At 47.3% G+C, this 16,997-nt stretch overlaps 1 protein-coding gene across 1 annotated transcript in view; it reads left to right on the top strand.

Moving 5' to 3' along the window:
- The window catches only part of LOC122533112 (iroquois-class homeodomain protein IRX-6), a 37,937-nt gene extending 25,727 nt beyond the window's left edge, over positions 1-12,210 (top strand). The window contains exons 4-5 of the mRNA XM_043662505.1: positions 9,665-9,969; positions 10,132-12,210. Of these exons, the coding sequence (XP_043518440.1) occupies positions 9,665-9,969; positions 10,132-11,063 (1,237 nt within the window). The 3' untranslated portion in view covers positions 11,064-12,210. The remainder of the gene's footprint in view (positions 1-9,664; positions 9,970-10,131) is intronic.
- The last annotated feature ends 4,787 nt before the right edge of the window (positions 12,211-16,997 follow it).

The following is a 16,997-nucleotide window of genomic DNA, read 5'->3' on the forward strand; positions in this document are numbered from 1 at the left end:
TTTCCGGCGGATTGGCCCTGCTTCCGGGGACATATAGGGTAAACAATAAGAAACAAGCGGCCAGTGGGTAGCGCAGTCCACCGCTCGTTGTACGAACACAAGCCGCGCGCTTAACACACAGGCAGGCTGCTCCTATGTCCGGCTTCGGCTTCCTCTCCGCTTCGCGCTCCGTCCCTCGATCGACGACACGTATTTTATTAAGTGTGTCCGTACAACGACCGATGTGTCGGCACGCGCTTCGGGGCCTCGAGCGCGTTTAAGGACGTCGGGACGGACCGCGAATCTCAATCGACGCTCGCGCGCGCCATCGTCCTCGTCTTTACGCTCGCCAATTACTGTACAGGTGCGTCTTTCGTCGATACCTGTGTGCAAAACCAGTGTCTTTGGTTAAGGAGATGCAAAGCCTGGCGAGCTACGAAAGTTTTGGTTACAACATTTTAGCGAAGCATTAACAGACTTCTTTTGCTACACGCATTGTACATTTCCAAATAGAACATGCTTACAAGGTTTGAACGCCGACCTTCGATAGAAACCTGTTTTTGGTTTGAAGATGCAAGGTCTGGCGAAGTTGAGAGAAATATCGAGCTACAAAATTTTGGTTCTTCTCGTTTGCTACACTTGATGTTTCTGTTACAACTTTTTAATAGAAGCATTAATAGATTTTTTTTTTTGACACTACGCATTTTACATTTTACGTTTAACTCTTAAATAGAATACATTGGCAAGATTCGAACTTCGGTACAAGCCTGTCTCTTAGGAAGACGAGAAGAGGAAGTGAGAAGTAGGGAAATTTATTTTTCTTTCTTCGAAAAATATATGGAATTTTAGAGTAGACTAGCTGCCTGAACACGTATCAGATCGTTGGATCCAGACCTGGGCGAAATTTATTTCGAATAATAATTTGTAAATAAATTTTTGAAATAATGTTCTTTAGCATTTGGCAAATAATGAATTTCGATTAATCGTGTGTAGTTCGTTTGGTCGACAGGAATTTGAAGCTATACAAATAATTGGGAGAATAATGAATTGAAAATGATATTTATTTCATAATTGGAAAATTTGTTCTTCAAGTAACATTCGAAATAAATATCAATGAAATCAAAATACTCAAATTAAAGAAAAAAATAATCAATGGAAATAAATTATTAGTGCGTGTTATCACGGCAGAGATTTGTCTTTCAAAAAGACTCGTTTCTCAAACATTTGGTCTGTTAATGTACAAAATTTGGGCACATCTGTTAAAATTGCAAATGAAAATAGTCACTCTGCTGATAAAGAAAACGGGAAGGGAGTATTATATTTTACAAATACTTGTTTTACTAATATATGGTTACGGAGCATATCTAAATTTCTTTTATCGTCATCAAAAAATCGAGCCATATCCATTTCAACTTGTGCCTGTAATAAAAAAGCGTAGTCGTAGAATAAGCAATAGTAAATACAAACATCGGACGTTGTACCTTGAGAAACCAGTTATTTCTACCAAAATCAAATAACAAATGAATCATTTAATTGAAAACAAGTTGATTGAATTTTTATATGAAATACTTAATAATATACATAATTTCGTTATTTTACAAACGGATCATTTCTGAAGCAATTTGAAAAAGTAATTTTTAAAAATAACGTTATTGCCAAAACACTCGGGTGCAAACCTGTCTTTGGGCTTGGCTCTTAGGGAAGATGAGAAGAGTGAGAAGTTGGAAAATTTATTTCGTAAAGTATATGGGATTTTAGAATAGAGTAGTAGCTTGAGCACGGATCTATCAGATCTCAGAACGTTAGATCTTCTCTTCGTATATCAATCTCGGGTCGTTCGAGGAGCGCGATTGTTGTTTGACGAGTTATTGCCGCGGGACCCTTTATTTGCTCGCGACAGAAATTGGCTCTTGGCCGAATTGATCTCCAACTTGATAGCCGGGCGGTCTCTCTTCGCTTCCCACGAACTCGATAAGATTAAAGGGCGTTTTTACACGGGAAGGCCCCTTCGTTACGCGATCGTGAAACGTCTACATATTCTTGGCGTGTCACTGCTTCACGGACAGACGAGTTTCGCGTCGAGTAGATATTGTTCGCGCTTTATTTACTAAACGTAGAACGATACGAAAATCTATACGGCGATCCTATCGTTTAACGTTGCCAATAGTCGGTGTATATTCCAACGATAAGATCGCTTATTTGATTTATGCTTGGCCACGAGTGTGTTGCCAACCCTTTTCGAACGCCCCGCCAAATATTTGTCATTTTCGATCTCGCAATGGAATCACACCGAATCGTATCGCGCGTCTGATTCATCCTACCGGTTTAACGAAGGCTGTTTATCGATTCTTCTCTGTCTGCCTGTGTAGAACATGCAACAGCGTCCACTCGCGTGTCTACAAGTCGAAATCTATATAATCTCGTTTCGTAGAATGTCTACTTAGCTTAATGCTCGTCGTTCTGCGACGCAGGGGGAATTTTATTTTGTTGAAAGAGCACCGATCAATAAGCTCAGACTAATAGTAAGCTAAAAGCTATTCATCTTATATAATTATCGTTTGGTAATAAAACCACGAACGGTAATTAATTGGAAGTTTCGCAGAGAAATCTATTTCTGTTCTTTTTATATTAGGTTGGTCGAAAAATAATTGCGCCTTTTTATGTTTTGTAGCTTTCCCACGTTCTTTTTTGCAGATTTCTGCGTTTACCGTATGCAATTTTGAAGGGCATATACTGTATTTCGAGATCCTATTTCAAAGACAATTTAGCTCAATTTCTGACCATTAAAATGCTCAAATTGGAGCAATTTTTCTTTACGAGTACAGAACAGATGAGAAACTGCGCATAAAATCAACAATGCATTTGGCTCGGATGCTGTTAAGACACGGTGCAACGGTGGTCCAATAAATTTTGATTCAATACTACTGCGTGATAACGTGCGACCACACGTTGCAGCAATTAGCCTCCAAAAAATTGAATGAATTGGGATACGAAACTTTACCTCATCCACTATACTCACCAGATCTTTCCTCAACGGATTTACACTTTTTCAAGCGTCGACAATTTTTTGAAGGATAAACTCTCTGCAAAGCCAAGCTGATGCAGAAAACGCTTTCCAAAGTTTTATCGACTCCGGGTATACGGAATTCTATGTTACTGGAATAAACAAGTTTGTAACTTGTTGGCAGGAGTGCGTCGAAGCGAGTGGTTGTTACTTTGATTAACAAAAAGCTTTCAAAGCTGAAACAGAAAAGCGCAATTGTTCTCCGACCAATGTAACATTTTTATTAAAATAGAATTTCAATAGTTTGGTAAACACGTCTGCCAATGTTAACGTAATTCATTCAACAGCAAGTTAGAATTTTTCATTCATCAACAATGCAAAATCTAGCATCGTCAATCCGAGATTGACGTTCGATCGATCAAAGATACTTCTCGATGACTTCTTCAAACTTTAACCGTACAAAGGCGTACAGCGTTCCCGGAGGACTCGTTCGAACTCGGATCCGGCAGAAACCGGGAATATTCCCGTGGTTAATGAGTTGCGGGCCAGCCGCGCGGCGTTTCAGCAGGACGTGTCACGTCCCGCGATGATGTACGGCCGTTTAATGACCCGGTTTTAGTCCTAGGGGTGGTTTTTGCCGCGCAAGGGTTGCGCCGGTGAAAAGTCACCGACACGCGTTTTTCGTTAGCGGGAACACGCCGCCGCCTGGTCCCTTCCTCTCTTCTTAAAGCTCGGTTAAAACCTGTGCAGATGACAGGGTTTCGTCGTCTGGCAGCCAGCCGCGCCTCCTCGCGCTTTCCCCATTAGCCTTAATGGACGGAGATTAGGCCTGTCGGAGCGGTTGACTCCGATTTAATGACCGGGCTGCACCCCTCTGTCGATACTCTCCATCGAGCCGAGAATCGAGTGAATCCAGGTGAACGTTGCTTCGCGGATAACGCGTGTCGAAAGGTCATCCGCGAGCATGCCTCTCGACACCAGCGGAGGAAACGAATCGTTTCAGACGCATTCGCAGGTCGATTCTTCTACGCACGAGTCTGAAACTTTTGCGAATTATGCGGACACGGTGGGTCCAACTGGAGCAGGTGTGTCCAACCTTTTAAATTTAAGCCAATGAATGGTTCGTCGAGGTTTACGTATTTTTTTTCTTTTTCTATCAGTCCGATGTAACTTATATTATTTATGAGGACTTTTACAATACACGATTGATTAGAAAAATATATTTATATTAATCTTTTTCTATCAGTCCGATGTAACTTATATTATTTATGAGGACTTTTACAATACACGATTGATTAGAAAAATATATTTATATTAATCTTTTTCTATCAGTCCGATGTAACTTATATTATTTATGAGGACTTTTACAATACACGATTGATTAGAAAAATATATTTATATTAATTAAAAAAGTGTGAAAATTATTAACAAGAACGCTGAGAACACTGATTTTTTTAGTTTATCAATATCTGATTTCGTAGTGACAATACTTGGGAAAGTATTTCCAAGAATACTTTGTGAAAATAATAATGTCTAAAATTTATATTTAATTACATTATTTGTAATGTATTATTTGACAACTCTTTGAAATAAGCTCGTGCAAAATTTTTGTTCTTATTTTATTTCTTGTGTACTTTATATGAGAAAAAAATCTGCTCTCAAATATGATACAAGCACTCCTCAAAAGGGACATCGTGAATATTCATGGTTAAAATTATTCGGATAATAAAATTCTCATTCTTATTTCAATTTTGGTTATGCAGCCGGGAGTCGCGTGAATAGGGTCTAAAGGCCGCACGGTTGGACACACTGGTGAACTAGAGGATCAAGAGGTTACGCGCGTAGTTTGGCTAGGAAACCTCGAAACGTTGAGTGAATTGTAAAACGTTGAGCGTGGATTTTTTTCCTCGAGGTACGCGGACGCGCGGGACAAACGAATGTTTTACAGAAGAGCCGTGTCCTTTTACCCAAAGGGTAGCCGGTTACATTTCAGACACAAATTACACGCTCGACTCAGCGTGTTCTTTATCGAGCGTTAAAGACTCGTGCACAGCGGTGTGTAACGGTAGAACGGAGAGACACGAGCGCGCCGTACCAGAGCCGTGTGTATGTAGCCGTGTGCTAGTCGCTGCTCCGAGCCGAGTCTCGCTTTTGTAAATTTTCGCAAGTTAGCCATAACAGCGCACCGGCGAGTAATCTCGGTCGACGATAATTCAACGGGCGAGTGACTTTAATCGCGGCCCCTACGAGCCGCTGTGCGGCTCGTGATGGATTTAAACGATCGTATGACAAAGTAGCGAACCGTGTATCATTTTATATAAACTCGGTTGCTCGTACGATGGTGACGGAGAATCGGAGAGGAAGAGAGAAAGTGGAGATTGTATAATCTTCGTCGTGAGAGAGTTAAATCGCGTGCGCGCGTGTGGGTGCACTTGCCGCCTCTTCTCTGCCAGGTCTCTCTCAGCACACGTTCACACGTGCGTGTGCACACTCGCGCACCGCCGGGTTTACGATCGATCTTTCACGTCGCGAGCAACTGGTAATAAAGTTGGATGTGGAACAACCGACTGTCACCACGTTCGCAAAACTTCCGCGCGACGTGTGGTGCGAGAGTCTTCGAAACCGCTTCTGAGAGCTTAACGCGACGACATCGATACACGGTCCTTCGTATAAACCGTATATTCTACCTTTCATCCGTCATTGTTTCGATTATGCATTCTGCTCGTGGTTTTTTTTTTTTTTTTTTTGGTAGAACTTTTCTCAATCGGTCGAACTAGTTTCGCCTAGCCATGCAAATTTGGAGCGATATTCGCATTTAATTTTGCAGCACTTTTTTTCCGCTATTCGTCGATGGGAATTTTTGTCGAAAGTATTCGAGAGTCAAGTATTTGAAAGATTTTTTTTTTTTTTTTTTAATGAAAAGTGTGAATTTTTCTCGGAGCGTAGAACTGAGATTGTTGATTGGAGGACGATTAATTACTGCAAAAAAAAAAAATATATATTCGATCGAACACACACGCGTGTAATTGTTCCTCGTCGATCGTGAGTCGAAGGCGGAGGCGGATGGACAGATGAAAGGGACCGCAGAAGGTTGGCGTGGCTTCGCGGTTGATTAAACCGAAACGCGACCACGAGGCAGGTACCTACCTTCTGGGTGAGTGAACGCGTGCGAGGGGAGCCCGGTGTGCCGTGTGTACATACGTATCTGCCAAGGGAAGATGGCGCCGTCACCGAAATGGCTGCACCTTCGCGTTGATAAAACGCGGGAAGCCCGTGGAACCATACCTGTGAAAGGTGTGCGTCGACGATATAGGGCTGCCAAGGGGTGGGGAAAGGGACATAGGAAGAGGTGGTGGTAACGCGAGAACGACAGAGAGGGGAAAAAAAAAGAAGTCGGATATCACCCCTAGTTACGAGCGGTAACGAGGGGCGGAGTCGCACGAGCTCTCGCACACCTGCTTTCGTTTCGAAGCTGGCTATGGTCACTCACCCCCGTTCTTATCCCTCTTAAAGGCTACGCCATGACAAACGCGTTTACGTTAACCGCCGTACGGCCGCCGAGGGTCGCGAGAAATGGCCGTTTCAACGGGCTTTAATGGTTGATTCGCTCGGATCGTTTCCTCAAGTGGGAGAGGGTGGCGTTGTATCCTCTTGTTCGCAGAATTGCAAGGGTCAAGCGAGATTGTCTTGTCCGGGAGAGCGAGAGAGACCTATTGCCACTTTGGACTCGATTTATCGGATTAAACCTGCGTATCTGACTCTTTCGCTCCAGATTACTCGGCAGAGTTTATTCGGGGAGAGAGAGAGAGAGAGAGAGGGAGAATATTTGCGCGGATGGCAATTATTCGAGTTGAAATGGAGTATTTAGAGGGGGCTGCTGGGTAGGACGGTTCAGGGGAAGAAGCAGATAAAGTCATTGTGACGTCTGGAGGCAGATTGCCTCGACGCGTTCGATGCGTTGGCTCGCGTGAGGGGGTGCGAGAAACGGGAACAAAGGCGCGACGTTGAAACGGGGAAACAGCGGAGGACAGACCGATTAGCAATCGCCATGGAAACAAGCAGTTGATGCGATCAACCCCTGACGCGCGAGAAGAGGAAAGAGGCCGATCCACGGTGTGCGCGTACGATCATAGCTGTGCCTATATGCGCGTATATAATACGATTTGTATATAGATATAAGCGACAGGTCTCTATATGCGAGAATGGGCACGGAAATGGGAATGGGAACGGGAACGGTTCGGCACGCATACACAGCGGCCGTATTTAAAGCGGTCGACGAAATGCCCCTCGGTGTGTGCGTACGCGCGATGGTTGTACGGCGATACCGGGGGCCAAGCGAGAGACAGATTGGAAGAGAAGAGCGTTGCAGAGAAGAGCGAGGCGTCGTGTGGAAAGGGAAGGAAAAAGTTGGATGGGTATGCTGTGTGGCGCACACGAGAAAAAGGAAACAGAGAGAAACGAACGGTCGAAAGGAGAAAAAGAGAGAGAGAAAGGAGGAGGAGGGAGAGGAGACGGATGGACGCGGAAGAGGCGGAGAGATAGAGGCTCCGACAAACGCACGGGGGGTTGAGACCGGCGGTGGTAGCTGGCAGGGAGACGGCGGAATCGGTAGAAAGCAGCAGCAGTTCCCGCTCTCCGGAGCGGCTGACTGTTATCATGAGAAACAAGCTTCCACTCTGATTTTTTAATCCGATCCGCACCCCCTGCCACCGGCTGAATTTTAAAATAACTGCAGAACGCCATTTGCTTCTCGCAAACAGACCGGGGTTAAGCCATCCTCGCCTCCCTTTCTCTCTCATTCTCTCTCGCCACTTTTCTATCTTCCTGTTCCTCTCTGTTTTACCGGTACGGCCCACCTCCTCTCAACCTTCCGTCTCTTCCAGCTTTTCCCGCTCTGTTGCCGCTCTTCCCGTTCTTCCCGTTCGTCGTCTCGACTCTTTCGCTCTCTTTGCGCGCGTGCACGAGCCCTCGACCCTCGACGCTTTTCCTGAATGGATAGGATAGGATAGGATAGGACAGGACGCAGGGATACGATAGCGTGGAACAACGAGGATGCAGCGAGACAGTATTCTGAGAGAAGAAAGACGAGTGTATGTGCGAGCAGTCCGTACACCTCTACATCGTCGTCGGGAGAGACGGCTGTGTGATGTCAAATTGAAATGTTTAGCGCCCCGTTTCAGCTGCTGCGGATCCCGCGTACAGACTTGGGTACAGCGCAGCAATGCGAGAGAAAAAGAGGGAGAAAGAGAGAGAGAGAGAGAGAAATGGACCGCGAAGAGAACAATCGGCACGGAAAGATAGGGGCGAAAGGAAGATAGAAGAGACGGCAGATAGCGCGTGTAGGCCTGCCCCGGGGAAGGGCAGATAAGTGACAGTTTTATTAATTTCCCATCTCATCCCGTCGCGACTGTATTCCCCTCAACCCGCCCGATCCGTCGACACCAGCAGCAACGTCAGTCGCGCATCCACACACGTACTTCCCTTTCCACCCCGTCTTTCTCTCAGTTCACTGGAACTGGCGAACAGGCTGAAAATAAAGCTCAATAATGGCGGCTGCCCGTCACGGGCATCGCCGTCGAGACGAAGGTGCGTTTTCGCGTCGATTTCAATGGGATTTTTCCATCAACGTTACGCGTTCGTATGAATTTTCTAGCCGATATAGAAATATTCTAAATTATTTTTTGAAAAAAAATAGAAAGATAGATAGATAGATAGATAGATAGAGAGAGAGAGAGAGAGAGAGAGAGAGAGAGAGAGAGAGAGAGAGAGAGAGGAGAAAGAAAGAGTTAAAATCTCTTGGGAAAACGCGTATGTCCAGTTTTACGTCGGAGGAGGGCAAATAAAGAAACGCAGGACGGAAGACCGCAACGTCGGGAAAGGATGTCGAGATGACGCGCGGCGAAGGGGAATGGAACAAGGGAAAAAAGCCAAGAGCTCGGCTGAGAGAGGGAGAAAGAAGAAGGGAGTGAGCATCTCCCAGCCGCGCGCGCTCGCCGCTGGAAAATTTAATTTCGATCCCGTCGATTCAGCAGTTATACCAAAGTTTAATCTTTGATAAGGGTTAGTCTTTTAGTAATGGGATCCCAGGGGCTCGGTCGCTGCGGACGGTTCGAGCGAGAGAGGCCAGCCGCGCGCCGGGGGGTGGGGTGAGACGAAACGAGAGTCGCGCGCTCCTTCTCTCTCGCGGTTTCCTCTCCACTCTCCGCTCCTCTACGACCGGGATGGAAGGCAGGAGCTTAAACCGTTAGATAAAGATCTGCTCTCGGGATGAAAGTAGTAGCTACCCGCTTATATCGTTCCTCTAACCGAGCAGGACTCGGACTTTTATACCGAGTACCGGGGGAAGGCGTAACGAGCCTCACGATTGGATAAGTTTCCCGACACGAGCTTCCACCAGCGGCTTTGCTTGCCATCTTCTTCTCTACTACTTCTTCTTCTTCTTCTTCCTCGTTTCTTCTCTCGTGCTTCCGCTCCCCCCTCCGCTACTACTGTCCCCCTGCCTCACGATGTGGTGTCCCTCGATTCGATCGGTACGACGTATGTACGCGCGATTAACATCGGAGGATTTAACGAACCGTCTCGAATGTTTTCGGTATCGTCGCCTCGCAGAAGCTGGAAAGGCGTTGCCTTTCCTTTCGGAAAACGGGAAGTTCAACAGCCGCCTGATTTACTCTGTTTCAGTTACGGGATGGATCTTAACGGTGCCCGGCGAAAAAACGCGACGCGGGAAACCACGAGCACGCTGAAGGCCTGGCTGAACGAGCATAAGAAGAATCCGTATCCAACGAAGGGCGAGAAGATCATGTTGGCCATCATAACGAAGATGACGTTGACCCAAGTGTCCACGTGGTTCGCGAACGCGCGGAGACGCCTGAAGAAGGAGAACAAGATGACGTGGGAGCCGAGGAACAGGGTCGAAGACGAGGACAACAACAACGAGGACGACGACAGCGGAAGAAAGAGCGTGGACGAGAAAGACCGGCTAGGTAAGCGGCGTAGCAAACATCCGTCGTCCACCACCCACCTTCCTCTTTGCCTTATCAACTTTGTTCCTCTACTCCCTTTCCTTTCCTTTTCTATCGACGACGAAACGCCATCTCACCTTTGCCCTTTCATTGCCCAAAAACGAGTCCCATTCTCTGCCACAGACTCAAAGGACTCGGGTACCGGATCGAGCGAAGACGGAGAGCGACCGGCGCATCGGATGGACCTTTTGGGCACCAGCGCTGGATCCACCGGTGTCCAAGGTAGAACCGAGAGCGAATGGAGCGAGTCGCGAGCCGACAGCGGCCCCGATAGCCCGGAGTGCCTCTACGACCAGAGAGAGCCGAGGCATCCGTTGCAGCTTCAGCATCCGGCGTACCTCGCGTCCTCGCACGGTCGACTGTTGCGCCACCCGTCCCCGGAAAGCACACCACCCAGTAGTCATCATCTTCCGCCGACCACGACGACCGCCTCGTCCACCGGCAGCGGGGTCGTCACCACGAAGCCGAGGATCTGGTCCCTAGCCGACATGGCGAGCAAGGATGGTGATCAGCAGAGTCCAACACCGACCACGATGACTGGCCTCTCGTCTCCTTACAGCGGAAGCGGTGGCGGCGGCGGTGGTGGAGGAGGGGTTGCTAGCGGAGGCGGGAAGCTGATGAGCCCTCTGGCCAGTCGTTTGCCACCTCATCACCCTCTGCACCCCGCAATGCACACCGGAACGCAATTCGTTCGGCATCCGGATTTCTATCGGAACCTGTACGGCGCCTCTCACCTTGGAACCGGGGACATGTCCTTGCTGGAGACTTACTCGAGGACCTTGGGCGGCCTGAGCGGGGTGATGCCTCCGTCCACCGCCCCCAGCATACTGACATCCTCCTCGTCAGCCGTGTCAGCCAGTGGTAACGTTAAACCTTTCTCGATCAACGGGGGCAGCGGTGGCCCCGGTGGAGGCGGCGTGCTTCTCACCACCGCTGCTTCAGGCCTCTCCCCGTCGTCGTCGTCGACCGCGTCCTCCGGTGGGTCGGATCAGTCGCCCCACCCGAGCGGAAGCCTACCGTCCACGCAGGAGCTCAAGTCACCGGGTCGAGTGTGATTTTTTACCTGCGCGGGGACGATGGACTAATTATTGCTATTATCATTATTATTATCATTATTATTAACGAGGAAGTTTCGAGGAACGGGATCGCCGCGCAGCCGGGTCCGTGCGGCGTCGTGTGGTGTGGATGACAATAATAATCAGAGACTACAACCTTGTAATTAGTGTACAGTAACTGAACGAACAACGTCGGGACGAGATATATGATATATACTGCCCCCCAAATCCCTGGTCTCTCTCTTTCTCTTTCTCTCTTTTTCTCTCCATGTTCCTAGTCTCTGTTTCTCCCTCTCTCTCTCTCTCTCTCTCTCTCTCTCTCTCTCATTCTCCGTCTTTTTCGTTTTTCCCCTCTCCTCCTTGGACTAGATCCTCTGCTACGTACTCCTGTCCCCCTTTACTACTTGATTCCTGCTGTCTCTCTCTTTCTCTCTCTCTCTCTCTCTCTCTCTCTCTCTCTCTCTCTCTCTCTATCTCTCTATCTCTCTATCTCGTCCGTTGTCGCGCGAGCTCTCCTTCTGTCGTCGACGAGAACGGGACAAGGGAGAAAGAAAAGATTGGAAATCGATCGACGATCGAGGTGGAAAAAAAAAAAGTTGTAGGCCCCGTGTTTATTCTCTTCCGTGTAGAGCAGCAGCAGCGCAGCTAACCGCGGTTTAAAAGGAAAATAAGACAAAAAGAAAAAAAAAGAAAAGAAAGAAAACGAAGAAAAAAGATACACTCTATCCTAGGCGTGTCGTCTACTATGACAGTAATTATATACATAAAGAATACTATATATATAAATACACGATAACGATTAATAATTATTTATGCGTTTGTAAATAGTAGAGAGGGCCCAGTAGAGAGCGTCCGGCCAGTGTATGTATTGTATGTAGAGTAGGTACGATATTATTATAATATTGGAGATCATAATTCATACTAATGATGACGACGATTATTATTATTATTATTATTATTATTATTATTATTAATTATTATTACGATTAATTATTATCATTATGGATTATTATTATTATGGATTATTATTATTGTTATCGCAATGTTTATAACATTATCGATTCACATCGACTCGGTCGATCATGACGAGGTATGGATCGTTGATCACAGTGACAGATTACGGAGGACGCGCGGAGCGCAAGAAAAATACCGCGCGAGATAAACCACGTTGGAGGCGTGCGCGTCTTGCGCCTGAGTTTCTCCGTTCGTAAGTATTATTTATTTATTAGCCCGAGGGCGCTTTCACGCCACCGTCAACACCGGAGAAATCGTCGCAGATTGTGATAATACGTGCTAAATCGACGATACATCGTTCGTGACGCGTTTCCGTCTTTCCCTTTTTTTTCTTTTTTTTTTTTGTTTTTGTTTTTGTTTTCCTTTTCCCTCTTTCGTTTCTTTCCTCTTCTTTTACTTGTTTCTTGCCTCTGATATTCTCTCAACGCGCTCGACTCCGCCCGTAATCTGACAGAAGCTGGAAACTCGCGTTGCGCCCCGACCTGTCCGCGACGCAGGGTGGTGCGTGCATGCGTGCATATACCCCCTCGTACCTTTTCGCGAAAGGTTCAAGGGAAGAAATACGAACGTACTTGTGTGCTACAGTATAGGGAGATTCGTGACGTTCTCGTTAGACGAGACGCGACAGCCGCAGGGCGCAGCGACTGTCAACATATCATGTCATGTCGAGAGTGAACGATCGCCATCACCTTTTAGTCATTCGTGTCCAAAATTTCACGCGAGCTCGTTGATGCCACATTGGCAGATGGCTTGCAGACTGTGTCCTTTCGCAATAAACGAATCATTATAAAAAAAAAGAAAAAAATGTCTCGAAGCCTTTGTCGTTCCTTCACCCTGTCTAGCCCTCGTTACGTACCCTTCGATCGATCATTCGATCCCCAACGACGCTGTCTCGATCTGTGAGAAGAGACTGCGAGGAACTGCTTCTACTAAGGTACACTTAGATTACACGAGAGATGAGGCGATAATTTTCTAGATAGAGTAATTCTGTCGAAGCTCACACCGCAACTAAGTCCAACGAGACGACACGTCGTTCGTTCTAAACGTTCCGACTCCTCCACGAACGAGCGAAGAGGAATGCGATCGATTATGCCGGTGGCCGGCTAATCGCGAGCGCATGCATCGAGAGTAGAGAGACAATACGCGCCAGAAGGAGTCGTCCTGCCTCGGTATCACGAAGAGGAGAGGACAGTCGGTCGGCGGCAGCATCGGCGGATGAATATGAAACGTCCTCCCGTTCTCGGAACCGGCCGTAAGATGTACTTATAAAAATGCAAAGCGACCGACTTCTGGGTGGTTGCGGGACAAGCTTGGTTATTAGTAAACATTTAAATCGACAATCGCTATAGGTATAGCCGAAGAGAGCAAGCAGCGGGGAATGCCAACCTGCTTTTGCCCTGGCTCACTGCTCTCGCTCTCTTCCCTCTGTCGCTGTCCCACTAGCGTGGCCGCTCCTTTCCTCCGTCTCGTTCTTCGTCCGGTCGGAGCGAGAAAGCAACAGCGGCAGAGAGAACCAGAGGCCAGATCGAGCGTGGTGGAGGAAACAAGAAATCAAGCCGCGGGACCACCCGCCACGGCCTTGGGGGCACCGAGCCGCGGATCCCAAGGAGGTCCATCCCGTCTTCATGAATCAACCCGGTCCTGAATCGGCATAAACCTTCAAAGGGTTGTTGTGCGGGTCCTGCCTCCGCGTGTCCCGCTCGCTAGATCCCGCAGAGTTATGTGGTGGACACCCGTGTCCATCCTTTCCGTCTCGCTCCTTCTGCTCGTTCCGCCACACTCGCTCTTCTCTGGTCTTCGCCTTTGCCTTCGCTGCTCCCTTTCTCACGAAAACTCGACGAGTAACTACTCGCTCGTGGAAAAGCCTTGAGGCCAGGATTTGAAATGTGAGATCGAATGGGTGAGTACCTGTCCATCGATACGTACTTTCATTCTCAGTAATTTAGAAATTCCTTCAACAGCGAGGAATTTCGTGGGTTTCTAGGCGATCCTCCGTTCATTCCGTTCAACGAGCGAAATCAATTTGTCGGTACACGCGATTACGCGGCCCCGCCGGGCGCGAGTAAACGTCTAATTCTAGAATTACAAAAACGTATTAATGCGGCGAACGGCATTTAAATTGCTCTGGGTAAACCCGTTTTACGCCACCGTAAAGATACCGATGCGCAAAAATGCAGGCATGCGGTTGCACGCACCGGGGGCGAAGAGGTGCAAAGGCAGCGTTTCCGCTGGACAGTGGAGGCCCCCAGTTACCAGATAAAGCCGACCCATTACCAACGTATAGTAGCTCGGCCTGTAAAATGACCGTGTCTTCGGGTACCAACGCGAGACAACACTATCTACCGTCCAACGGGGGATGCTTTTTAGTGGCATTACCCGACGAACACACGATAATCGGACCACTTATCTCGCGTGTACATCGTGGACACTGCGTGCGAACTCGGTGCGTGCAGCTACTCTGCGACGCCTATACAACAACCTGCGACCGATCTCGTCTCGCGATTCCAAACGTTCCTACAAACGTTCTGATATCTGATATCGATCGTTGTAATTTATCAAAACGAACAGCGTCTTCGTTTTAAAGACGCGAGGGGTTTTGAAACTAGAGAGCGTACAAGAGTTGACAGATTTCGGGAAGTAGCGCCAGCGTTCGCATCCGATCCGTAGCCAATAAAAATGAAGAACAGGTCGTTGGACACTGGCGTACAACTGGTGATGGTGCTGGGGTCTCGTGGGTCGTCGAGGTCCTCGAACTCTTCTCACCTTCCTTAGAGTTCCCCCGGGTGACTCTTATCCGAGAACGCTGCAAATGGGCGCAGGTTGGCACCGGTTAAACCGTCGTGGACACCACCGTCGTGGGCTCGTGAGAGTTCGCGAAGGGGGAGGGACGATAAACTATACTAAACTGCGCTCTCCGTGGCGATGCTTTATTGGCTTTTATCGAGTTTTAACGCAAGCACGCCGGATTCCTTTATGGAAACGCCGTTAATTTTACGACGCGGGCATATTTAGCCCGCGGGCTTCTCGTAAAATCATACTTCGGCCGCGATAAAGTTAAAACATCGGCAGGCTTAAAGCGAAGTTCGCCTCGTAAATATGACGGGGGTGGGCGAACGGGGTGGTGTTGGTAGCCAAGGGGGAGAGATACGTACACGATACACACACAAGACTAGGCTTGGGCGAGGAGAGTCGAGGGAAGGGCGGCTGTGTCGACGCAACGTCGGGGTGGCTCTGCTTTCACGTCGTTGTAATTAACTTATGGTAATTAACGGACTCGCGTAGGCGGGAAAAGATTTTTATTAGGCTTCCGCGTCTTTGTAACTTCTTTCTCCTTTTTTTTTTTTTTTTCTTTCTTTTTATTACGCCGGTTTAATTGAAGTCTCTACTCCGGTGTGACGCTGCGAATCCCCCGGGAGATCCACAGTCTCCATTATCGCCCGCTTTCTCTTTGAACTTGATGCGCCGCTCGGAGAAAGCGGCAGCTTGCGCGACTTATTACGAAATAAATTCGCAAGCAATCGCACAGAGAGCTTTATCGCTCGAGGTTTTTCACTAGCGCTATCTGATAAACGAACGTAGAGATCCCAAGAAGAAGTCCAAAGAGAATCACTGACATTGAAATGAATGTGAAAAAGAATCGATCGACATTGAAAAATTACGGAATTTCATTCATCGACTGTACAGGCGGCAAAATTTTATTACGAATATGTACAGGGTGGAAAGAAAAGTTTGTCCGTGTCTATCATACGTAGATGAACTCTACACCTTTGATTTGATTGATCTTGACTTTGAATCTCAAAATTCTTTTTTTTTTGGCATTGTATTTTGCTCATTACGAAGGTGAAACTTTTCCAAGAAACCGTAGGTCGCAATTTAATAGTTCTTTTGAAAAATGGTAAAAAACGTGCGTCTTAACAACGACTTTATGGTCCTGAGCGCGTGGATGTCCATTTTATTAATAATTTTCGTATTAGATTTTACTGACATTTGATTTGTCACAGTTGTAGTATCAATGGGAGTCTAAATAATCAAATGATAAAACTTATTCGAAATGTAAATGTTACATCCACGCGTCCAGAACCATAAAGTCGCTGTTAGAACGCAAACGTCTCGAGTGTTAAATGATTAAGAAGCCTTTCTGCTACTTTTCAAGAAAACTATTAGGTTACGTACCTTGGAAAAGTTTTACCTTCGTGATGTGTAGAATGCAATGCAAGAAAAAAATTTTTCTTCAAATGTATTTTCATAAAATCGAAGGTATAGAATTCATTTATGACAGCCACGGACAAACTTTTCTTTCCACCCTGTACATACGTATCATCTGTCGAGTTTTTAATGTTGTTTCGTAATCGTGCGTAAAGATCCTTTAAACGCAGCCCCGCTATAGTGGGTAGCTACATCCCGTTTCGAAATCCTTCCGGTTCGTAGAAACAACTCCCCCGTCGTAACAAAAGTTAAAGCTCTGTTTGTAGAACACGCGCAGGGTCGCCCGTGTTTTCCGCGATCGTGTACGGCCGCGCGCACTGCGTGCCGTTGTGTCGAAAGGTAGCGCGACTGTTGTGCAGAAGGTGAATAATGAATGGCAACGTCGAAACAACTTGCTGGACCAGCGTCGAGGAGACGCGAGAGCCGCCGGGCTGCGGGAGGGCGCAGTTACGGCGCGAGTTCCCGGTGAAACGACATGAAAAATTAACGGGGCCGCGTTTTGACGTCGCGTCAAAGTTTCGTTGTACGCGTGATAGATCGTCTCGGGGACCGTGTAGATTACCGAGGGAGAAGGACCCACGGAGCACGAGGTGGCGAAAGACAGCCATCCGTGACCGTCCAAACATCATTTTTTGAATTTCTCTCTTAACGATCGCTAGCCAAGTCGAATTTTTTACGAGCCTCGCTCGTTCCTTCTTACCTGTCGCTTTACCT

The sequence above is a fragment of the Frieseomelitta varia genome, unplaced genomic scaffold (genome assembly GCF_011392965.1).
Source record: "Frieseomelitta varia isolate USP_RPSP 00005682 unplaced genomic scaffold, Fvar_1.2 scaffold_495, whole genome shotgun sequence".
NCBI lineage: Eukaryota > Metazoa > Arthropoda > Insecta > Hymenoptera > Apidae > Frieseomelitta > Frieseomelitta varia.